This window comes from Poecilia reticulata, chromosome 16 (assembly GCF_904066995.2).
Source record: "Poecilia reticulata chromosome 16, P_reticulata-male-v2, whole genome shotgun sequence".
In the NCBI taxonomy this organism is placed as follows: domain Eukaryota; kingdom Metazoa; phylum Chordata; class Actinopteri; order Cyprinodontiformes; family Poeciliidae; genus Poecilia; species Poecilia reticulata.
In genome coordinates this window covers 18,922,556-18,948,396 of record NC_088845.1, presented here as the reverse complement: position 1 = coordinate 18,948,396, position 25,841 = coordinate 18,922,556, and the positions used below count along the sequence as shown (strand labels likewise).

Below are 25,841 nucleotides of genomic sequence, written 5' to 3'. Positions count from 1 at the left end.
AGTGGAGCAAACAGCCCCACACCTGAATAAATACCTGTATTTTTCCAGACCTAAAAATGAGCATTTATGCCTCAGACATTTTTGATTGCTACACACACACATTCACATACAGGACTATTACCATCTGACTACATGTCAGTCCTGTCTAACATCCCAATTTATCACAATCACACCCATTTAGCTGCACTTATGACACCTGAGCAGCACGGCGAATCCAAGCATTCCCACATGGGAAAAGTCATGAAAGTACAATGAGCTGCATAGCATGGTTCCACATTTACACTATTTCAACATGAACACTTTGGAAATGTAAGAGGATAAAGCAGCACTTGAATGGTGAAAAAAAAATTGCATGTTTGTAAAATCCCGCCTCATGATTTTTTTTAATACTTTGTAGACATAAAGCAATAGCTTCAAGTCGTGATTCTTTAGCTTTATTGTCCTGCTAACTTGTCAAATTATAACCTTTTTAAAGATAAGTACCGTATTTTCCGCACTATAAGGCACACCGGATTATAAGGCGCACCTTCAATGAATGGCCTATTTTAAAACTTTATTCATATATAAGACCCGCATTATAAGGCGCATAGAATAGACGCTACAGTTACGGTTGCCACCCGTCCTGTATTGAACCGATACGGGACATGATTTGTTCCGTTCTCTACAAATGTGGATATGTAATAATAAAGAAATGGTCCCGGAGTACCTTATATAGTAGTCTGCCCCAGTCATTGTTTCACTCACGGTGTTGGTGTTGCGATATTGTGCCCAACTGCTTTCTGGGTAACACAGACCAACCGACACGCTGCCACCGCAGTCTCTGTCTCTCCCCCTCCCCCCGGCTTTAAATGTATAAGGGCTGGTCCCTTGGTAACCCTAGTCGAAGCACCCCGGATGAATGTCTAAAGCCACTTTGTTGACATAAAGAATGTCAACAAAACAGTCCAACTTGGGTCAGTGAGGAGAGCCTTCTGCAACTGGGCCGGGGCGTGGCCGGACGATGGTGACCCTTCTCCGTTCGCGCACAGCATGTTCGTGGAGAACGTGGTGCTAAATGATCTGCAGACGACCTGATTATCAGGTTGGTAGATAGATACATAGATAGGTCAGTCAAACTTTATTAACAAACCAGCGTTCTGACTATCCCAGCATGCACCGCGCGCTTCTTCTTCTACAGGTGAAAATGAAGTCGGTGGCTGCTTACCGTAGTTGCTAGACCTGTTGTGGCTCAATATTGGTCCATATATAAGGCGCACCGGATTATAAGGCGCACTGTCGGCTTTTGAGGAAATTGAAGATTTTTAGGTGCGCCTTATAGTGCAGAAAATACGGTACAAGTATTCATATCCCTTGAACTTTTCCGCATAATCAACAGTTTAATTGACCAACACACAACCGCAAAACTGAAAAATGGACTAAAAAGAACTAAAAAATAATAAGAAGAAATGCAATTTTCTTGGCTTTACTTAAAGAAAATTTGTGATAGTTTGAATTGCCACAGACCTACCAAAACAGCGCTCTACTAAACTGAAAGGCTAGCATAGGAGAGAGGCCTATGGTAGTTCAGGAGTACGCTGGCCTTTATAAATAGGAGGAAAGAAGAAAGTCATTGGTGGATGAAAAGAGGCTCAAAGAAAGTCCAGTTTCAACACTTTTCCTCTCCCATGTAGCAGGTCAGCAGCTACAAACATATAATCAGAGCTACAGAGGAATGGAGGAGATCAGTGTTTCTCAACCCTGGTCCTCACTGCCCTCCCACTGCCCTGCATGTTTTAAGCTTCTGCAGCACTTGATGGCATGCAAAGGAGAAAAATGCAAGAATCTGAATCAAGTGTGCTAGAGCAGAGACATGAAAGACCATCAGCCCCACAGGGTTAAGAACCACTAGATCAAAGCATACTCCTGTGTCAGAATGGCCCAGTCAAAGCCCAAGCCTAACTAAAATTGAGAATCATATGTGAGGCCACAGGTGCTCTCCATCCAATCTGACTGACCTTGAGCTATTTTGCAAAGAAGAAGCAAAAATGTAAGTTTCCACATGTGCGGCTGGAAGGGTGCCACATCAACAGACTTGCAATAGCAGGAAGGATGCATACAAACACACATCACATTTTTATTTATTTTTTTCTTCTTTAAACATTCCATAAAACAGTCTATCATCTCCCTTCCACATCACAGTTATGCTCTACTTTGTGTCGGTCCGTCGCGTAAACTTTCAACAGCACACTGTTCTGTTAGGCTGCAATGTAACATAAGACAAAGGGGAATGAATACTTGCAGGGCACTCTAGTTATGCATGAAAGAATATATGCTTCATAGATTATTGATCCTGACTTCAATTTCTTGTGACTCCAGAGTAAAAAAATCACAATAGCACAAGTTAAAATGGAGCACAGCGCAGGTACAGCATGTAGTCTCTTGCTTTCTGAAAAAGAAAGTCCCCCTTTGAGTCATTTACTAAGGAGACACCTCGGCGTTAGCACGGCTAACACCAAGTCTGTGTTTGTCACCACCTCACAAAAACAGTCTGCTAATTGAACAGAGGGAAAAACAACACTAGCATCTGACAGCACTGTGCTTTTTTCAGTTTAAATAATTAGATGTCTCAGAGTCTAACACATAAAACAATGCATGGTTTTTATTTACAAACCACTTCTTTACTGATCAGGAGATTGTGTTTAATGCTATTTGTGGACTTGACTAATCGTGTAATCATAAAAGTAATTTTTAATGAACTACATATTCCAGGCGCTGTTTTGTTTCTTATGTGGGTTAGTAGGTTCTTGTGCTCGTAACACCCTTAAGATAACCAAAAAAACAACAACAAAAATACCTTTTAGTTGCAGTCATGCCATACTTTACGTTGCAGGAACATGTGCGTATGTATATGAGTGAATAATAACAGTCTCGGCTGAGGGGTTGATAATAGCCTGTGCCGTACGGCCCTGGGGGGGGGAGCAGGTAGACACTCCACAGTCCTGACCCTGCACTCTCACATTACTGAGTGCCTCGCTCTCCTTCTCAATCCCCGCCCAAGAACCACCACCATACCACCAACGCCGCCCACCTTCACTCCACCATGACATCATTCCTGGATCTTCTTCCCTGCCTGAACCCCTCTACTGCTTTTTTTTGTTCTGCTCTCTTCTTTGACTGTCACTTTTCTGGTATATTTTTTTCCAAGTGGAAGAGAAGACTTTTTTTTTTTTATGTTTCATTAGTTTGGTATAACTCTTTTCTGGGCCCCTCAGGGTGGTCATACTTGAGCTCAAGTCTCTCTGTTCTAATCAAACCTGCAGTGTGCGCACACCGCGCCAGTCCCCAACTCCAACTCAAGTGTAGGGACTTAAAACACAAGCGGGCCTGGCCGTCATCCAAAGCGGCCGAAAGACGGAGAGAGGTTCACTCAGTCCACTGACTCACGTCCTTCCCTTTTTGACTCCGCTCCAGCAATGATGTAATGCTCTTGGCTTTTCTCCCTCCCCCCACCCAGTGCCTCCATACCCCTTGATTTTGTCCCTCCCTCCTCTCCTCTCCTCTGCGCCTCACTTTCCCTCTCTTTCTCTCCTGGACCCTTCCAGCATCGCTGCACTGGCTCCTCGCTGGGTGAAGTCACTGTGAGCTCGGGATAGACGCAGCAGCTAAAAAGTTTTGTACGTAACCAAAACAGCCCAGGGCCAAGTTCCAGACATTTGGGAGATGGTGGTGCAGTCGCCATGGGAACAGCGATAAACAGAAAAAGAAACAAGGGCCTCAAACAGCTTGCAGCTGCCTGGCTCTTAGAGTAAACACTGCGCAGGACCTGCCCCTGATTTACTGCCTTTAATCACTGGTGGGAGGAGAGTGCCATGGGGTTTGGACTGAGGAAATAATACGAATCTGATCAAATAAATCAGCTGTAATGGGTTACAACACAGGCTGACTTTTATTAGCGTGCTAGAGATGAGATGGATGCGGCGAGGGAGCTTCACTGGGGAAGGATCTGGGATGGGGTGTCCTCACTTTAGGGGGGCCACAGGCTGAGTCAACCCTTTCCAAAGCACAGTTGATGAACGGCTGTCAATAACGCTTTTTTTTTACCAATAAGCTTCATTGTACGGCGTCTTGCAAAAGTATTCCCACGCCTCGAACTTTTTCAGATTTTGTTGTGTTGCAAACAAAAGTAGCGTATTTTGTTTGATATTTCAATTGTGAAGTGGAAGGACAAGAAAATAGGTTTCTAACATTCTCTTTTACAAAAATAATGAATTTCAGTTCTCAGGCATTCAGTGTGCTCGTTTAGATTGAAGTATAATTAAGTGTTAGAATGGCCCATTCAAAGTTCAGACCTAAATCCAATTGATAATCTGTGACAGGATGTGAACGTTGGTATTCACAGGCACAGTCAATCCAGTGTGAATAGGCTTTAGCTGTTTTGCAAAGAACAACACACATTAGACTTTCAGCTGCAATTATAACAACATGTGGTTGGATGCACCTATATGACACCTTTCAGATTTTTATGAAAATGTCCAATACTTTTTGTTATAATCCTCTACTTGCATATGCTTATGGGATCCTGTTTGAATTTATGAGCAAGTCACAGTATGTCCAAAGTGGAGTTGTTTACATTTAGGCCAAAAGGAGGAAGGATAAGACCGTTTTTTTTTTTGTTTTTTTTTTTTTACTATGAACAAAATTATGTCAGTACAGTTATACCAGCAGTGAATCAGAAAAAGCACCCACCAGCCTAAGCCATCTCTGAACAAGCTAACCTGACACCTGTCGTCACTGGTTTCCCAACAGCTGGCAAACGCAGCTCCTTTCACTTTCTCACATTCCATCGCCGCTGCTTTTCATCGAACACAAACATGCAAATAAATTCGATTAATACTGCGCATGTCCCTCGCTGAACTTTTCTCCTTTTCATTCTGATTCATGTCTTCTCTTGTTGCCTGTTATTTCCACCCTCACATTCTTTTTATTATCTTGAAATGTTATTTTCCACACCTTCATTCTTCTAATACTATTATATTCCTTCTTTCATCCAGACATGATGTGTCTTTTCCTTTCCTCGTACAGACGTGTGTTCTGTCCGTCCCTCCTGCCCCCCCAACAAGTGACCATCCTCCTGGTATAAAAGTGCCGCTCTTCTTCTCTCCATTTCCTCCACCCACCTGATCTTTCATTCCCCCTCCTCCATCCACCTCCTAATACCCCTCTTCCTCTTCTCCGTCCACCTCTGATCCCATTTTTCCTCCTCCCTGTCCACCTCTGATCCCCCGTTTTCCACTCTTCCCCACGCTGTGATCCCTGCGCTTACCCCGGGAGAAGCAAGGCACATCCCTATGTGTGAGCTGCGTTTGCAGGAGCCTGCATGTGTGGTGGCCCAGGGGCAGAGATGACACAGGCCCACTGGAATGAGAGGGGAACAGAGTCTGGGCGTTCCTCTACAAACGCACTATTAAACCCGCTGAAGTACACAATGAGCTCATCTTAATTCAGGTCAGATGTACATCCTGCTTTCTCGCTGTCTTTTAATTTTTGCAATTTATTACCCTAGATACATCTGACTGTCTACTGCTTGACTAACTCTGCGCATTACATTCAATGTGCAAACGGAGCCCACATTTTAGATGTAAAGATTGTGTAAAGACCCTACACTTTTACAGAGGATGGGCCTTCTTCCTTAACACAATTTTTGAGAAACATATCTAATCACAAACAAGAATGGAATGGTTTGGTTTGAATGGTGAACACCATAAAGTCAACGTTTTCTCTATGGGAAGCATTTCTTTTTACCTGCTATTGTATTTGCATAGGTGAGCCGATGCAGTTTTTTTAGTATGCATGTAGAAAAATGCACAATGCACAAAATATTTAGTACAAAAAAAATCAACAAAAGAATCTTACATTCAAATAGCCATAGAAACAGCACAAGCTAAATCACTATAAAAAAAAACAAAAAAACAAAATGTGCCTTCCAAAGCCTTTCTTGTATAAATCAGACACTTGACCGACGTCACTAACCGACAGCAAACCATGGTCCTAAATAATCAGTCGGCGTACCACCAAATCTCTCTGCAAAGAGACTTACAGCGAACCTATTTGTCACCCGGGCCTTCGCATGAAGATGAGCATGTATTTGTGCTACTTCCCTGAAAGGCAAAAAGAAGGACCACAAGTAGCTGGGCGACTAAGGTGTGAAAAATGGTGTGCATTTAAAGCAGCATGGGAAACAAAACCACGAAATGACTTCCTACAAAGCTCGACATGGTGCATGCAGTGCACCCAGGGTGGAACATCACCAATAATGCAAGCTAAGCTATAAATGTGACATCTAAAAGAAAGCTCAAAGGTTGTCTGCAGGGAGGAGGCGAACTCAAATGAGCTTCGTGGATGGCAAGTTCGTACTGATTTTAGATTTGCACATTTCTGCAAGTCTAATACGACTATGCTATTTGAATAGAAGTACTAAGCAAAATCTTCAAAACCTATTCTGGTTAGATGGTCACAAACCAAAGCTGAATGACATACTAATTCAGTGGTTGGAGGGTTGCAGCTTGTAATTTCACACACTGATGGTAAATGATGAATCACTGGCTCGTGCTGTACAGAGTTTGGCACCTACTAACCAACAGAGCCTTGCAAAACTATTCATGCATCTTTATTAGTATTATATCTAATGTAGCTAACTAGCTTAATGTTTTTAATCAGCATTTTATAAGACCAACACAAAATAGGGGCTAATTGTGAAATGGAATAAAATCTAAAAAGTGTGGCATTTATTTATGTAGAGGTCCTCAGAGGCAACACTTTGTAAAACAACTTTTTACAACAATCACAGTTGCAGATGTTCTGGGTTATGTCTCTACCAGCTTTGATCATCTAGACACTGAAGTGTAGGTCCAGTCTTTATAAAATACCTCAAGCTAATCCAGAGTATCTGTGGACATTAAACTTCAACTCCTGCATCACAGATTCTCAATACTCAATACTATGAAAACGCTACAATTCTAACAGGTTCAAGAGTTTTGGATTTTCCAACAGATTTCACTGCTTTGTTTTTTTTTGCCATGTATTAACCAAGACCAACCTCTTCCCCATGGTGATGGTGGCATGATGCTGCCGCCGTCATGTTCCTCTAGTAAGCTTTCTGTGAGTGTCGTCTGACCAGAGAACTTTCTGCTATGTGCAGTATTTGTTTCTCACATGACCTGAATTTCTGAAATTTCTTTTAAAGAAAACTCAGAAACCATGCATCATTTCCGCTTTGTAATAATGTCCTTCTTTGTGCTGGTCTGTCAAAAAAAATATTAAAAGTACATATGGTTATGGCGCTTATCATCCAAAGTCTTAATCTACATAATTGACATGTTTAGTTTTATGCCATAAAAAAGCATTAGAAGGAAACACATTGCAGAAAACATTTAAAGATGTCTTCAAATATTGCATAAATAGCTGATAATTTCCCGCACGTGCATGGCAATTTTTTTTAATTAAAGTGTCTGCGTTCATCTTTACTGTAATGAGTAATGGAAACAAACAACTGGACTAAATTATTCTGTTGAGCCGAAGAAAAATAAAAATAAAAAGAATGTCACATTTAATAGTTTGTGCCCACACCCATCTCTGCTCAGATCAAGTCAAAAGGTTGAGGTTTCCACAAAACTCTGTATCTCATGTGGTTGTCCAGGACTGTCCAATATGGTTAACCGGGACATTACTCAGCACCAGCTGTGTGTGATCAGAAAGGCAGAGGGCATTCAGAGCCTTCCGTAGGAACTGACACAGGCTGCGACGTTAGGATCTGTTGGCTGTTTCTTATGCCTGGTTTTAACGCTGTTTTGTGTCAGCGAAGGTCCCCAAAGACCCAGCTCGAGGACTCGGAGCAGAGGAAAGGAGAGAAAAAGAGAACGAGAGCAGTCCTCAGGTTTCACAGCTGCAGGCTCGACTCAGTCCTGAATTAAATGGTCTTGAGGAAAACCAATCCTAATTGATTCCAAGCCTCAAAGCTCTTTAGTAAACATTGTGAAGCACTGAAAATGACTTGTTATAATAATTCATTGGACACTTACTCTGTATAGAGCAAAATGAGGAAGCGGAGTGAAGTGAGATTAAATTCATATCGTTAGTCTCATTTAGTAACAAACAGCTGCTTAAAGTGTAACAGTATTTAAAGCTTCATGACAGAGATAATAGATGCACCTCGCCATTGTTGACGAGGGCGACCGCTATGTATTTCACAGTTTAAAAAAATTCTTTGGTTGATAAGGAATCAAGTTCTTTTCAATTTTTTCAAAATCAGAAAAAGAAAATCAGAGCAAAAATCATTTGTTTTGCATTGTTACTGGATAAGTTGGATATTTAAGCTCATCACAGGGAATCACTGCTGGGATAACTGTTTCAGTTTTTGCAAAGCACCGTTTTTCATGTTGGGTGTCCTTGTAAAGAGATCCTGTGCACAAAGACTTTGGTAAGTCCAAATGTCTTCCTGTGGAAGCACTGATTTACATCCTGCTGATGTAAAACTTTCCAGCTCGCTTTTCTCCTGTGTAGATCGACTCTTCCTATTCATGTGTCAGGATTCATTAATCGCTGTAAACAAACTGCACTTCCACAGACTCATCACATGGATGAGCAGCAAGGTTTTCTCAAAAACCACGCCACAGAAGAAGTGACTCTTTTTGGTTGTCCTCCCTTGCTCCTGGAGCAAAAGTGTGACGTTATTTAACAAGTGCAAATTTCTCACCAAATTGTTTAAGATGCTGCGGCAACTGCAGGCCGTGATGACAGGTAGAGAAATAGTGCATCAGAGAGGCAGGGCGTTCGTACTGACAGGTGAACTCAGGTGAAGCAGCGCCTAGCGAGGTCTCTGTTACTGGCAGTGATTTGCTGCTCCTCTGAGGGGATGAAATTCCATCTCTGTGCTCAACAAAGAGCCTGACGAGGTGTCAGTCAGGCTTAGAGATGGGCCTCCCATCCAATATTCAGCAGCTCCTCGAGCTGTAAATCTACACAGGACAACTTGAACACAGGACCAGCTTAACACTGAGCCATCTCAATGTTTAACTAGGTAGCCACATGCCTGGGCTACAATGACAAAGCTCTGGCAAAAGTGTCATTGCAGCTGGAGCTAACGCATAAGGACTGAAGTAGGACAAGTTAAAGGTTGTCAAAGGGCAAAAGTATGAAGTTTGAAGCAGGATTAAGCGATAAAGCAAAACCCCATAGGTGAGGGCATCTCGCGGAATACTGCTTGACCCAAAATCTACAATGAAAAAGATAAGCGATGCATGGTACGACATGGCATTTCACTAAGTTTACAGGCCAGACAAGGAGAGCTTTAAGTGATTAGCAGCCAAGAGACACACGTTAGTGCTGGAGGAACTGCATAGATCCACAGTTTGGGAGTACAGCTAAATAAAGGGCGAAACCGGATGGAAATCTGTTAGAGGCTGCAAAACCATACGCATGAGATATTCGTCTGTCAGAAAGGCCCAGTCTGAGATTCTGTGGCGAGACCTGAGAATTTGTCTTCCCGGTCAATCCACATCTAACCTCACTGGTTGGACAAGATGGGGAAAACATCAAGGGGTATGAATACCTTTGTGATGTATTGTTAAAAAAGACAGGGGGAAATGTGGCAGACATTTTTACAAGGTCAGATTATGCTTGCACAAAGATTAGTCTGTACTCTAAACAACTAGCTACACAATAAATGCTCAATCAATGATGACTTACTTTAGAGCTACACTTCCCATTTGCATTTGTGTGATGGTGACCGAAAGTCTCACACAGATAAAAATAAAAACAACTATATTTTCAAACATGAAAATGCTAAACTATTATAAAGACACTCACGACTGAGGCTTGAGAAATAACCTCATCTAATCCCCTGAGTCCTTTGGTATGCTCTGCTCTGAGACAACCTCGAATGAACAGTAAAACATGATTTTCTGGCCCCACATTCAGCGCCCGAAATGTAACTAAACACTAGCATTACCTCACAGACGACAGAGGGATGACAGCTGGCACGAACACAAAGGACGAGGCTCAGCCTAAAGCTGTCACCAAACAGGGCCACACTTGAGGTGAGAGGATACAATCTGCCACTTGTTAGATCATTTGTTTTATGGCAAAACTTTCTTAATACGCCCTTGTCTGTCGTAGCAAAACATGCTTCACGTAAATGCAACAACAACAACAACAACAACAAAAAAGAAAGAGAAACAGAATAAAAGTAGAGTCTGTTGTTTGTGCTAATTTCTTTTTTTTTTTTTTTGGTTTTGTGTTTCACTCACCCTATCTGTCTGTTGGTGGAGGGAGCCTGAGTGATAACTGAGCTGGACTGGGGAGAGGGAAGGGCCTGCTGGATCACTATGCTGGTATCATGGTTGGCCATCCGTGCATGGGACTGCTGGTGCTGACCTTGACCTGCTTGGCCATGCAGTGCGATGTTCTGCAAAGAGGAAGTGAGAGAGAGAGAGAGAGAAAGCAAAGCGTTCACACATGAAGTTAAGAATGAGTTTGAAGCACAAGTGTGCAGATTTGCAACCATTTAACTTTTCTTCCTCACACACCCATCTTTAAGCTGTAACTGAGAATTATGTAAACTATGCTCTACAAGGTTTTCCACGTTCCATTTGGGACACGCTGACAGTCTAATGAAGACCAGGTTCCTTGGAAACTCTCTGAAGGCTCAGTCATGTATAATAACAGCCATTGCAAAATAATTCTGGGTTAACAACATTTTACATCTTATATGGTGTGTCTTTTTTTTTTTTCTCATGTGGTGGTCCCTTCAATGGGTTTGTAAAGTTTTGGAATGTTAAGTACTTGCATCATTGGCACAAATGTCACTTTAATTTTTGGCTTTTAAATTTGAACCATTCTTAGAAAGTTGCAGAGAAACGTTCTGGAGCCATTAGCAAGGCCTAGCCTTGTATGAACTCCCTGGCAAAAGCGAATAAATTGTGTCCTGGCATGGACCTGCTATTTAAGCGTAATCCGTTTTCACCAAGTTTGAGGTCAGGGTCATTTTATTTAGAAGCTGTTTATCCTTCCGAAATCCTTTTTAAGGTGTGTTTTCAGTCGTTATCCTTCTGCTAACGCCTGGTTGTCAAAGTATCACAGATCTGTAATGTTAAACCTTTGAACTGGTCCTGACTTCAACCCCATTGAAACTTTATGCCTAAAAATTAGATCAGATCCTGGAATCCAACAGACTTACATGAAATCTACATTTTCTGACAAGACGAGTGATATCCTGACAGAATCATGTCAGAAGCTTGTTCATGACCACAAAAACCACAAAAACTTCAACTGTTTTCTTACAGCTTGCTGAGGGACATTTAACTATACATGATTATGTATGTAAAACCTTCAATTTGTTTGGATCAGAGTGAAGCACCTAAAATGAATTTTCAGACATTTCTTGTTTTTTAAAATTGATGGACTTTGATTTAAAGTTCTATACCACCCCATAAAAAGAACCGTTAAAACAAAGTTAAAGACCCACAATGATGTTATTGATAAGGCTATTTTAACCTCTGAGTGGCACTGTAGATCCAGTTTAATGTAATCATTAAACTAAACAAAAAACATAAAACTCCCAAAACCAAAAGTTGTTCCTTAGTTTTAGTGAAATGCATAAACAAACGTAAGATAACTGTCCTTTAAATATTAAAACATTAGAAGAAGAGTAAGCTTGATAAACAAAAACACAATAAAATCACATGCACTGTTGCACAACACATACTCATGTGATGTTTTTTTTTTGTTTGTTTGTTTTTTTTTTCATTTTGCTGGTTAACTTCAGCGTTTCAGGTGTTTGAGAGCTTTCGCTGCTTATCTCTGCCTATTGTGCATTTTACTCCTACATCGTCTTGCTCCGACTCGCCTCCTGCTGACTTAGCAGAGCCTCCCGTCATAAACCACACAGGCTGGGCAGGCTAGACATGGCTGACCTGAACACAGACAGGCTCCTGAGCCAAACTCCCAGAAAACAGCTTAGCTGCAGCATGCTCCGCACATGTTTCCAGACGTTAAATAAGCAGTCTGTCTTCTGCTGATTTGACTAGTATCCATGTCCCGGGTGAAGGTGCCGCAGGGCAGAGCTATAACGCATAAACGACGATGTCCTCTGGCGGATGTAACATTTTGGACCTCCGCTTTCATGCAGGACAGTCGGGCCAGTTTGTCTGGTTTTGCTGTTACAGTCAAGCTGCTGCCTCAGTGGTCTGACTTTATTTCTTGGAAGAAATATGACTCCCTCCCCTGAGAGTACGACTGAGGAGCTGCTCAAAGTTACAGGTGAAGAACCTGATCTGAGGTCTCTCTTCATCTGAGGTGGATGACAAATTTGTATCTGTTAGACCTCGTCTGTCACGACTGACTAATATGTACCTTAAACAAAAAAAAGATGAGAATAGAGGAAGGGATAACATAGTGCACAAACATTTGTGGTCATCGGCTTCTTTAAAGGGAGCAGTGTGGTTAGGTGAGGTTTAGGGTGTTTTCTTAAATCTATTTGAGAGGCTTTATCAGTTCACATGGTGTAGGCATCTATTTGTGACAGATGATTGCACAGATAGCGGTTTAAAACCCAACCCCGGTGGAGGGTTGTGGGTTTTTCTGGGTTTCGGCCTGAGGCTTTCTCCTCTGCATTGCAGTACCTGCTTACTGTCTTCTTCTTCTTGCGCTTTGCAGAAGTCCTGCTCAATGGAGCAGTCCAGGTCACTGAACAGTCCGACCTCTTCACAGTTCTTCAAGAATCGGGTCGGCGTGGGCGTCTGGTCTGGAAGTCAAAGAACATTTTGTCGAGCTTAAAACACTCGAGGTCTTAACAGTTGATTATACCATTTAATCCGCCAGGCTACACGAGAACATACGCGTTGGCAAGAAATTGTTCTCAAGCTTTGTCTTGAAGGAAACATTTAGCAATAAAACAAAAACCGACACACCGCAGAGCATCGTGTCTGCAAGAGAAGTAACATCCTTTCCAACATAAATGAAATGATGACAAAAACATATTCCAGTATATTTGGAGTCATCTTGAAATTAAACTAATGGTCCCCCCCTCAGGTTTACAGAATATATGGTGCTTTTAAAAGTATTCACCAACCCCTACCCCCAGACGTTCTCCACATTTCGTCATGTTACAACCACAAACCTCAATTATTTTATTGGTATTTTATGTGACTAAAAAACACAAAGGAGTCCGTAATTGTGAGATGGAAGGCAAAGAATATGTGGTTTTAGATTTTTTTTTTTTTTTTTTTTTACAAATAAAAATCTACCTAAGTGTTTCAGAAGCATATTTCGGTAAAATAACAGGTCCTGGTTACATGGGGGGTATGTCTATACCAGCTTTGCATATCTGGAGACTCAAATTTTTGTTCAGTTTTGGAAAAAAAAATAGCTGAAGCTCATTTAGATTTGATGAAAAGCATCTGTTGTAATTTTTAAAGTCTTTCCACATTCTCAATGAGGCTTGGCGAGACAATTCCAACAAATGAATATAACTCGCTGTAAGGTTCCATTAAGGTTGTTATCAAGTTTGAAGGTGAACTTTGGCATCAGTTTCAAGACTAATCCGTCTTCTTCCAGGATTGGTCTGAGTTAAGCTCAGAGCATCTTCATGTCAACTCTGACCAGCTTCCCTCTCCTTGCTGAAGAAAAGCATCCCCACAGCATGATGTGTCCATTATGTCCAGTGTTATTTTCCCTCCACGCATGCTTTTTACTTTAGTCGCATCTGAAAGCAAGACCTTCTTTCACATTATTGCTGGGTCCCTTCATGGCTTTTGGAAAACTGCAAATATGACTTGTTCAGGATTCCTAATCAAGGTGTAGGTTCATGTCTTAGAAAGTTTGGATATGTACCTTGCTTTTTCTATTTCCAGAGGATTTATTTATAACAACATCCTCTTTCAAACTTTTCCACAATTTTATCCCAGACCTGTCTACTGTGTTTCTTGGTCTTCATGAATCTGTTCACCTTAGAAGTCTTCATTTTTATACTGAGATTAAACTAAGCACATGTAGATTACATTTACTAACTAAGCAACTTGAGAAATTTGTTGCAATAGATTTAATTAGGGGATTGACAAATAAAAGACATTGTGTCATAACAAGAAAAGGCTTGAAGGCACTCTAAGTTACCATCACCCATTTGGTTTTTTTAAAAAGCATTAGAGCCTTTAGTTAGTGAGAGGGAGATGCTCCCTTGACAGCACCATTTTTGCCGACAAAGAACAGATTCCTCCCGCTGAGAGGGGGGTCTCAGCCGAAAGCTGAAAGCTGCATCGTTCAGCTTGATGTTCTTGGGGCGGGGGGTGCACACATATCAGGTTTCAGACAGTTGAAGGTGATTTTAGGATCACGGTTGTTTCAAAGGCTAAAAGCATGCTTCATGGTCTGTTTACTCATACTGGCTAGACTGGGGATTGACGCAAACTTTCAACATGACTAGTGAAACCAAAATACAGTTTTATCCAGAGTAAGAGTGAGATATTAATTTAAGCTCTAACTAAAAAATAAATAAATTTACAAAAAAAAAGGAAGCTATTAATTTTTATCCAGGATGCTGCCCAGTGAAAAGCAAACACTGTTCACTTTATTTTAAAGCTAAGGAGACTGTTTAGACACATTACCATGTGTGACTAAGCTCTAGCTTATGGGTAATGGTAAACTGCTGACCATTTTCTCCTGAGTTCAACATGTAATTCAGAGAATTTGTAACACAGACAGAAGACTATGAGACACTCGGCCTGCAAAAGCTGATCCTGTAGTCCAAACGGTGTAAATAATAAAGAGGATAGAATCTGGTTTAGCTAGACAATAGCTGGAGAGGCATAGTCTCTACAACACCTCAAGATAAGGTGACTATAATCGCTTATACTTAAAAATTAAAACTCACCTAAAAAATTTTTGAAGACGTAAATTACTCAAAGTGTTATGCAGAAAAAGAAGCGCAATATGGTGACCACAAACGGTAGGAACAGCAAGTTCCTGAGCCGTAGGCTAGCAAACCGTATGATTTACGTTACCTTAAACAGCTCGTATAGGACTAGCCATAAAGGTTTGCGATGACAGATGAGTATGTCTGTGGTTGAGTCACTTGTGGCACACCTCTGCATCAGAAACTTGCTGGGCTGCAGAAGCAAATCGGTCTGCACTGATGCCGACGTAACTCACCTGATAACATGTTGTCGTTTTTTATGGAGGGGAACTTAAGGGTCATCTCATGTTTGTGACGATGAATCATCAGATGGTCCTCCGTGGGAAAACGCTGTTTGATTTTAAGACCACGAGGTATGTAGAAGGAAAAAAAAGCAAGAACAGTTAATGGAAAGGAAAATAGGGTACTTTAGACAATTGCCTTTAGTTTAGACCAAAGGCAAAAAAAAGATGGAGAAACCTCTTAAACTAGAAAATAGATGCTAGATAACTGGTGTAGCTCTAAATATCATACTCTGGCTGTTTGCTTTGTAATTAGATTTGCTCTTTGCTCTGTGTGCTGTTAGGTAGAGATGTGCACATAGACATCCTGTGTGACTCTCCCCATATATGCGTTTATAGATATACACTAACCTGAGAGCAGCCAGGAGCATTGCACACGAATGGCCTTTCCTGGTCTGAGTTCATCCCTCTGGCCAGCGTCTCATAAAACTGCAAGAGAAGACATATAAATGAATGAAAAAGGGAACCTGACTGACTCTAGATCAAGCACATTGCTTGCTTTAATCCAAAGCCATTTAAAAACAGATTATTAAAACTTATACAAAAAGATAGAGCTGCACAATTGATCAAATTGCAATCATTTGCCTAACATAGTAGTTGCAGCTGTGCATCATGTTCTATTTAAAGTTAGATACATTGCAACTCTGCAATAACATAACAAACATGGCCAGCTGACACTGGACCTTGACAAAGATTTTGGAGGGCAAAATGCTTACGCACGAGTACGAGGTGGGGAAATTACATACACAGTTAATATTATTTATTTAAGAAATACAAAGAGTAGATTGAGAAAAGTATTTGCAAATGATGTCCTCGTCTTAAAATAAAAACATGAATATCACAACAGCAACATGTTTTCCATTATCATATTACCCTGTAAAACAATATGCATGCAGCATCTAACTAAAATGTACAATTAACAATAAAAACAAAAGCTTTAAGGGTTACTGTAACTTTTGAGAAATTATGTAATAAAGCATGTCTTAAATATGTAATTAATCTTAAGACCAAAAACGGCTAGTTTTCCAGATACGATGCCAAAAATTCCTCTAACTTTAACACTCATCTGTATTTTACAGTAAAGTGACAAAATAAATCTTCAATGGAAAATATTTTTAATTGAGTCACTTTTTATCTTCATCTTTTTAGTTATTTCTTGCAATATTATTGAACTTAGTTGGTACACTTCTCTGTGGAAAAATAAGAAAGGGAAGTGGTGTCACAGCAGACAAATATAATTAGATGGCAGAAGTCCATTTGGTCTATGACAAACAACCTTAAAAATTAGACTGCACTCACGCTAACAGTGTGCTACAAGAGTGCATGAGCTCCAACTTCTCAAAAGTAAATGACTTCAGCTGTTATTTTAGGTTTTATGAGAGAAATAGAGGACAAAACATCTTAGAAAGATGTGTTCCTTGACTCTTATTTAGCTATTTAAAAAAAAACAATAAAATGGAACTGTGGCATAATAAAAAAAGGAAAGAAATGCACATTTTAAAAATGAAATTGTGATCTTCACGTATGTGTGAAATATAAATTGTTTACAGCAGAATAAAGCATCAACCTTCAAACTTTGGGACGTAACCAATAAATAACACATGAACGACAGGTAGACGTGGTTTTTTTCCAGCTAATCTAAACAAAAACAGCAAAATAAAAAAAAGCTATAACAAAAGATGATTGGCAAATCAGATCAGTCTTTCATATATAAACAAAAAGAATTTTTTCAGCCTAAACCTAAGAAAAATCTGTGGTGATGTTTGCCATTTTTTGTTTAAAGTAAATAAAACAGTAACTGTCTATGCTGAGTCTCTCCACTTCCTAAATCTTGGCAGTGCCTCGGACAAGCAAAACCATCAAAAGGGTGAACCTCATAGTTAAATGAAATGCAACATTCATTTATGAGTGATGTATCATTTTAAATTATTCACAGATACACAAGTTGTTGCCTTTGTTAAACTTTTAAAACTGCACAGCATAACACATTTTAATGAGCTCTTCACATGATCAAGAGCATTATTATATTCTACAAAAGATTAAAAAAACACTTAAAACCCTTTTCAATTAGTGCATTATATTTTAGTATCAGATGTTAACATTTTCCAGGACGATAATGGTTCGTAGAGAGATACAGAAGTGCAGCCCATCAAGATTATAATGCCAGACATTAACACAACTTTAGAATTAAACCTTCAAACCTATTTTATCTTTAGTACTTTACGACAAACAAGTAGATCTGTTGGTGTGGAGAACAAGTAGAAACATTACTGGCATGAAGCGTCAGTAATTAAATTACTGTTTTGTTTTGACACTGAAATAAATTTTTTAAAAATCCCCATTGATATCGGAACATCATCAAAAGCTTGCGACTTTGTTACATCACCTGTCATATTACCGATCTGGAAAACATTAATTAATCCCATTCTTGATTTTGTTTTTCTTTTCTTTTCTTGTTTGCTGTGAACAGTTTTGCGGCGGTGTGATTCACACATTCAGCAGTCACATTTATCGCTTTTTTCTCTTTCGTGTTAGTCTGTCATGAGTACAAGAACTGCAACACACCTGTGATTTAGCCAGAGCCACCCTTCAAACTACAAACATGAATACTTTCACACACTATTTAGGCGTCCCTTTTTTCATGGGTACAGGCTATTTCCTGAAGCGCCGTCAAAACACTCTAATATTGTGTTATGTCAAGCAGTGGTGTTTGCCTAACAAGTTGTGTTTCATGACCAAGCCTGCAAAACAGGGTCTGGACAGGGTCTTTCTGTCAAGAGAGCAAAGTGATCAGGTCTTACTTTCCTTCCCCCCGGTGCACTGAGGCTCCACTTCACGGGCTCTAAAAGCTCACCTGGTCTCCTTTGCTACAACAAACACAACCAACGCTGGTGATTTGAGCTCCAAGTTCAAACTAAAACAGAGGATGACAGACCTGAGCCTGCAGACCTGTCGTTAGAGTCATTTCAATTCTGAATCATTTCTGTCACCTTTTTGTTAACTCAAATGAGTTTTCTACTGTTTATGCCACTCGTGTCACTCTGCTTATTTTCTCATGATCTATTTATACAGGTTCAAGTGGGATGATCATATCGCTGCTGACGGAGTAAACGATGCATACAATTATCACTGGGAATTATTATTTAGAATCAGAATCAAAGTCCTTAGCATGAGAATTAATATAAAGGCCGACAAACACATACTTCCGGTTCCCGAAATTGGGTTTGATTGTTTCAGCAGAGTTACCAGGAAATCCAAACCATATGATGCATAAAACTCAACTGTTAATTCCAAAAATGCCTTTGCGAATTCCCCCATACCTCTCACACTTCAGATTATCAGTACTCAACGCCCCTCTCTTGGAAAGAGCACTTGGCCCACATTTTATATTGATGTTTTAGTTTAGCGGAGGAAATTTGGTTACACTATAACATTAACTAAACCCTGATGTGAGCGAGCTGAAGGATTAGGGTCAAGCATTTGGTTTCAAGAGGAACTGGGGAGGAATTCTCCAGGTAGACCACGCATTAGAATTTAAACAATATGGTGAGGAAAAGAGGGGTTGAGGTGCAAAGAGGTTAAAGCGAGCATGAACACGCAGAGCAATTCAAATCTGTACGTTCCTATAGCCTTGGCTTTTGACAGCACAAGTTCAAGGCAGGATTACGGCGATCCCTGAGGCAGAGTTTCTGGCCTTTTTCAAGACAGTTTCTTCAACTTCTGCTGCAGATCCACTCATGTAACAAATAACTGATCTAAACTTGATTTTATTGCAACTGTCTTGCACAACAGAGGAGGTTACCATTGCAATAAAGCCCCTAAACTGGAGAAACACTTTGATTTCAATGCAAGACATCAGAAATAAACCTGAGAGTTAAAAGTGCTACTCTGGAACAAAAGCTCTGGGGCCAGACTGAACTGTCACTTTACCCCTTTTCTTTTCTTTTTCTTTCTTTCTTTTTTTTTTTTTTTTTTTACATTAGCTCAATCATTACAAAGGAACCCTGAGTACTGGAAGCAGCCATCAACAAATAAACTCAGTTTGGGTCACATTTCACCAGTGCAATCAGCCTCAAGACTGCAATCAAGCCTGCGTAAAATATGGAAGAAATCTGTAGCAAGGTACAAATTAAAACAAGCTAGACTTCCTGCACTTGCAGGTCACAATTGTTAATGCAGTGGTTAATGCTTTTTGTGACGTTTTTGCCTATTTTTGTTACAAATTAAGTCCTAATTTAACGTATTTAATTATTTCAATGATATTTTGCAGTCTGAGCAGTTCCCTTGAAATTTACAACTTTTTTTTTTTTTGCATTTATAAGGTTCTACTTTATCCCCACAACGAAACAAAAACACGTCACATTAAACATACTAATGTTTCGTTTGCTGCTAATAATGGCAAGTTAAACTGGAGTTTCAATAAGCTATTTTCGTACTTAACCTCTCTACTAGACAAAAACATTTGGTTTCTAGTAAGCAAATAAAACCCAGACGTTGTACCTAATTTCATTTACCAAGCCACTTAATTAATGTTATTAATTCAAGAAATCACGAGGTGAAACAGTAAAACCGGAAGCATAATTTAGAGTGTACATGAAGGAAAAGTGGTTATTGGCAGCGCTGTCACATAAACATAATGACAGCGGCCGAGGAGCAATCATATAATTAAAGCGTGTTTCTTCCCTTCAAGCCGTATAGAAACAAAGCGCGCCTCGTCAGCACAACCTTCCTGAAAGTAGCCCTCAACATCTCCGCGGTTAATCAAATATCGACGAGCCTGCAGGATGACGTAATGTTGCTCACATTATGCTTTTCGGGGGGAAAATAAAAAAAAAATAACAAATGAGAACTTCAATTTAATATATATAAAATGAAAAAAAAACAACAACAGAAGCGTCGTTTGTTTCTCTTTAACTGGCTTGACAGCAGCAGAAGCGTTTTCCAGACCATCATTGGTGAACCGCAGCACGCAGAGTCCGGGACGGTCGCCGGCTGCGCTTTATCCCTGAACGGGACAGGCGTGACAATGATGCAGCGATGCAGCTCGGAGCAAGAGACTAAACTTGATAGAAGCGCCAGGGTGAAGTGAAACGAGCCCCGCTGCATAAACCTGTTTAGAAGTTGGAAGCTGAAGTGAAGTGGGAGTGAAGTGAAGTCCATGCAGACTATATGAACCGAGAGCTGCAGCGGCACTTGACTCCGTGTCAACTTCAACAACAGTAAATACAGGCCCACACATTGGCAATGAAGTGAGATGACAATCCGTTAAATCTAGCAAAACCCGCGGGAGACAGCGGTCGTTTTAGCTGCACGCCTGGATCTTTGCGAAACAGGAAGAAAATCAACATCTTCATCCAAACCGCTGGAGCGAACAAGAAAGCAAGCTGTTGCATTAAAGAAAAAAAAGTCACCCAAAAAAAATATCGCTTTAAACAAAGTCAACAAACCTGCAGAGGCTCGTGCAAGAGGGTCTGCATGGTGGCAGGGCTTTCAACTTACCAAACAAGTGTAGAAAATGTGAAGCAGCCTCTGAGAAGAAACCACGTTGGACTGAGAAAGGATTACAATGCGATCTATTTAGAGAAGCATAACGTCACCCCGGGGTGACGTCACGTGGGATTCCTGAACTTCTAAATCATAGCGGGCCCTGCACGAGGGGGGCGGCGCGGGCGGAGTGGGGTTAGTGGAGGAACGCCCAGAAGCATGGACGGGACACCGGCTGGTCCTGGAGTGGGTGTGGTGCGACACAGCAGTGGTCACACTGCTGACCAGTCAGACAGGCGGGTGAAGTGACAGCTCTGAACTGGGTTCAGGACGCAGCAGCTTGATGCAGGAGAAGGCTGCATCCAGGACTGACATTCGGCTGCAAAAGAATTTTGTTTAATTTTACTATTTTAAATTTTACTAAATAACTCTTCTATTTCCTGCGCATGCGCTTTTAATATATCCACAGAACGGGACGGGGAAGACATTTGGTTAAATTTAAAATAGGTTTTATCTCTCTCTCTCCCTCTCTCTCTAAGCTGCATTTATTATTATGCAGCTTAGTGCATAATAATAAATAATAATAATGAACCTAAATTTAAAGTTTTGTTTAGCTCAATATGCACTAAGAATGTACCTGTGTTTTTAACATGTTCTGGCTTGAAAAAAAAATAAAATAAAATAAAAAAAATATATATATATATATATATATATATGTATATATACTAGATGTATAAACCAGCACTCCTGTTTCCTCATCTGTTGCTGTGTACTACCTGTCAGCTGGCTGAAAATAAGGCCCCTACACTTTTCCCATGTCTACAACAAAAACAAAGTTGTTTGAAAATAGCAAAAATACATAAATATTGTGATAAATAACCCTGTAAAAACACCATAAAATTGAACTACTTCCTACTATTTATTTACTACTTTTTACTATTTATTTTTACTTAAAACATTTTTGTACAGATAACCTTGCTATATCTATAACGAACCGTACTATAACAATAATAATAAGTGTGATATTATTTTAGCCACATTGGGAGAAATTATGCATTTTCTGTTTCAGACAAAAACAAGTGGTTTTCTTATCTTTTCTTTAAAAAAAATGTAACCCTAATAATGATAACCTTTCTGAATGAATGTGTGGCATCAACAACAGGTAAAACCTTCCAGTTGATTTTCTGAAACGTGTGCCTTAGCTCCAGCACATTAGCAGAGATTTAGACATCTGCGTATAACACTTTAGAGTTGCAGCTCCGTGGTGACCTGCTGGTGCCAATTGGCTGTGATTTCTCAGGCCACAGACAGTGGTAGCAGTGAAGCCATCCTCCACTCCAGGGATTAATGACTCCTCACACATTGAGAAATGTTTACCACTGGCCTGCGACCACTCCACTAGACACACTAAGAGCTCTGTCACCGAAACAATAACGCAGTCTGAAAGGCCCTCATAATTCAGGGTCTCTCCGCCTCTGTCTTTTAACCAGAGCTTTAATCAACATTTATGACATCCCTTTGTCTCTTTATTGCCAATATATTTCCCAACCAATCCAAACATTATGCTTCTAGAAGAACAGACTATTAAGACTGGAAAGAGCCGATACAGTTTGGGTCAGTGACCCACACTAAAGGAGATTTGATCTATATTATACTAACCCTTTTATGATTATGCCTTTGTGCGATGCTTTCGGGTAAGATCACCTTGAAGAGCCAGTGAGGATGATTGCACCAGGTGTGTAAAGAAGGAATAACAAAAGCGTCTTAACGTTTTTCTGTTTCTAAATAGAAATACTGAAACGGACACTGACGGGAGCATCTGACATCTGATTCTGAATTTGCTGCTCACTTATTTGTAAAGCTTAGAGTTGCATCACTGCTTTGTGATTTGCAGGTTTTAAATTGTGCGGTTATATAACCACACAATTGAAAGGTTGCCTCGCATGCATAAGTGTGGTCACAAAGCCTCACCATTTTAGCTGTTTTAACAAAATATACAGCTTGGATTAATTTTAACTATACCATATTGTATTCCTAGAATCCTGACGATAGGTTTTGGATCCGAAAGGGCAGGAAACATCTTCAGCTCATCACACAGCCCCTCATTAGGATGGCAGAGTGGGGAAGACTAGAGCAATCAGGTCCTATAGCTTCGTCTCTGGGTAAAATGATGTCTGGCAACAAAACTTATATACAAGATAGATAATAGCTGTTGGTGCAGAGTTATTTGGGTAGGTTTTCGAGGCAACACTGAACTTAGAAAGTATTCAACTGAAAATATGCAGGTTTGGAAAAATAAAGCTGAGCAATAGTACAGGAAGAAAAGGAGGGACATAATGATATATTGTGAAACAAGAAGACTTAATCTTGATTGACTGCTGTTCTTATGTAAACTGCTTGTGGTTCCAACTTAAAAAAAAAAAAAAACGTGGTAGGTAGTCAATGGCGAGACATGTTGAATGACTGTCTGGTTATTTGTCACAATAGCTGTAAGTCAGAAAAACTTTGAACAGAGTTGTGATTCTATTGTAGAGTTAAGCTTGAATGCAAACATACAAAACTCTGTTTGCACTGCTGATCACACAATAAATCTGCTTGTGTACAGTGCAACACACAAAATGCAAAGGTAAACAATATCTCTTGTGGAGACTAAGAAATGTAAAACTGCTAAGCCTTCAGGTGGAATTAGAAACTCATTTCATTGTAATTTGCACGTTGGAAGTTTAAAGGTAGAAAATCTTAGGGATTTTTCTGCATTCAAAAAGTGATTCCTATAACCATCAAGAGCAGTATTAGGAGGCAGTTCAGTGAGATGACTCCTTAAAACTAAAGAGTACCATCCTGTATGCCAGAAAATGGATTCTGCATGTTTAGATGTGTTTATTGTGAATATAACAACCATGGATAGAAAAAGATCAAATGAAATTATGGTCTTATTTGTGTTAATTTCACAATGCAGTGGTTCTTAAACGTCTTCTGCTTTCATCATAACAAGAATTAAAATATGGTAATACAAAACTCGCAAACTCGCGATCAGATCTGACACAAACCAAGAAACTGCTTTAATTTGTTCAATTACCCAATTCAGATGTACAAAAGTGACAGCTTATCTCATCTCTGGCAAATAAACAGAGTTGTACATCAACGCAGAACTGAATGGAGGATTTGTTTCTAACAAATTAAAGTGCTTTGTCCATTAGCTCTACATGTTTGGTTGAAGGGTGCGGTTTAAAAATGTGATGATTCATACATGTATTGCTGAGAAGTGAACCACATACCACATGCTGTGATCTTTGTTCTTCCACTATCTCACACCAGCTGCACAAAAATTGGAGATAACTCGAATTAAATTTCCTCTTTTGCTTCTTTTTTAGTAGACTTCAGCTTCCACAATGTTTTTTTTATTTTTTATATATATATATAATGTTCTCTTCAGCACTTGTCCTCTGAGAAATGTCCATTTAGCAACAAGATTGTATTTTTTTTTCTTCTTTTGAATCACTTGTCAAATCATACTGTTTAGCTTTACGTCACAGGTCATTTTACATCTTTAACTTGAAGTGTCTGAATAATGATGTAAGTTGCTTAATTTGGTAACTTTTGTTTTTTTTTAGCCTTCTATAGCATATTTCACCATCTTCACAAGTTTCATAGCCAAAGAAAACAAAGGTTACCAAGGTAACAATGACAGACAATTACAGAAAATTGTTTCAAGATGGCACCCCTCTCCCAGCACACAGCACTGTTTGATGTCCACATCATTTAAAGTTGAATGAAAGTGTTGTTAGCTGTCTTGATTACTTATAACCCGTACTTCCTTGCTTAGCTGTCTTTAACAACGCTAAGTAGTTATTCATAAATAAATAAAGATGATTTGTTAAACCCATGGCTGAAAATTAAAGTAGTGAGGGAATCATTTTACTCATGAGCTCATCTTTCTTAGCTGAATTACAGGAAGTTTGTTGAATGCAACGCTTGTTTTAAGAGTACATTCTAATAAAAAAATAAATAAATAAATAAAAATAAATAAATAAATAAAAATCTCTGGTACATCTGTTACCTCATCTGTATTTATGGGATGCAGCAAGTTGAAGAGCAATAATTAGTTATAACTATACCCATGAAGTAAAATGGTAAATAAATAACTGGAACAGGCAGAGCCAGCATTTGTAATTGAAAACATCCAGTTCTTTGAAAAACGACAGCAATGAAATAAATTGACAGCGTTTTCCAGTAAAAACAAGAAAAACTGTTTTACTTTGGCTTCAAGTGTGAAAGGCACAGAGGCATGGAGTCTGTGAATATAATGGAATAAAATGAATGAATGAATGAATGAATGAAATGACACCTCCTATCAATTAATATTGCAAAAATACTCTCATTTACTGGCAAATTCATATTATTATTATTTTTAAAAGCCCACTTCAAAGAATTAGTCCTAAAGAAAAATTCTAAATATTAATTCTTACATGGTTAATGTGGAGAGGTTGATATTATCCTGGTAAATATTTGCATCATTTCCACCACACCACTAAAACAGACAATGATAAAGACTCAGTTTTAGTTGTTTTTATGGTAAGCTGTCATAAAACCTACGCTTTTCACTGTATGAATAACTCTAACCTACATACGGTTTAAGAATAAAAATGAACTATCTATCAGTTTATGTACATCTCAAATATCCAAATTAATCTAACAGTATTTTGATACCACTAACATGAAATTACCATGACATAAGATAACCGAGGAGGAGCACTGAGGGTTTAAATTACTAGACTAACTTATTTACCTCATGGACATTATTTTAATTCCTTGTTACCTTAAGGTTGTGAACTTTACTAAAAGTAAATGAACTGATGTAAATCACATTTATTCCCAGACTAACACTGCCACTCTGTGGCCATTAGTTGTTTTTGAGCTGCTTGTTGATCCATAACGACTGCACTAATTGCTGATTAATCTTGGAAGAAGAATAATATCTGGAGTCATTTCTAGAAGTGATTGAAATTAAACTCTGAGTTAGTCAACGTTGGTGCAGTTGTAATGAAGACTGGACAGTTATTTAAAAAGAGATGTGTTTAATGACTTCAGGCTGTCTATCTTTTAGCAGGCTGCAGAAAATACATTCATTA

At 39.5% G+C, this 25,841-nt stretch overlaps 1 protein-coding gene across 3 annotated transcripts in view; it reads right to left on the bottom strand.

Moving 5' to 3' along the window:
* Window positions 1-25,841, bottom strand: part of creb5b (cAMP responsive element binding protein 5b) — a 51,846-nt gene that overhangs the window by 24,583 nt on the left and 1,422 nt on the right. The window contains exons 1-5 of one of the 3 annotated variants that reach the window (XM_008432491.3): window positions 20,673-20,937; window positions 15,577-15,654; window positions 15,181-15,274; window positions 12,657-12,778; window positions 10,284-10,441 (exon numbers count right to left, since the gene is read on the bottom strand). In XM_008432491.3, coding sequence (XP_008430713.1) covers window positions 10,284-10,441; window positions 12,657-12,778; window positions 15,181-15,274; window positions 15,577-15,654; window positions 20,673-20,702 — 482 coding nt within the window. In that variant the 5' untranslated portion in view covers window positions 20,703-20,937. Of the gene's footprint in view, window positions 1-10,283; window positions 10,442-12,656; window positions 12,779-15,180; window positions 15,275-15,576; window positions 15,655-20,672; window positions 20,938-25,841 lie in introns of those variants that run through there. The other 2 variants (XM_008432493.3, XM_017309572.2) reach the window with 2 other exon arrangements.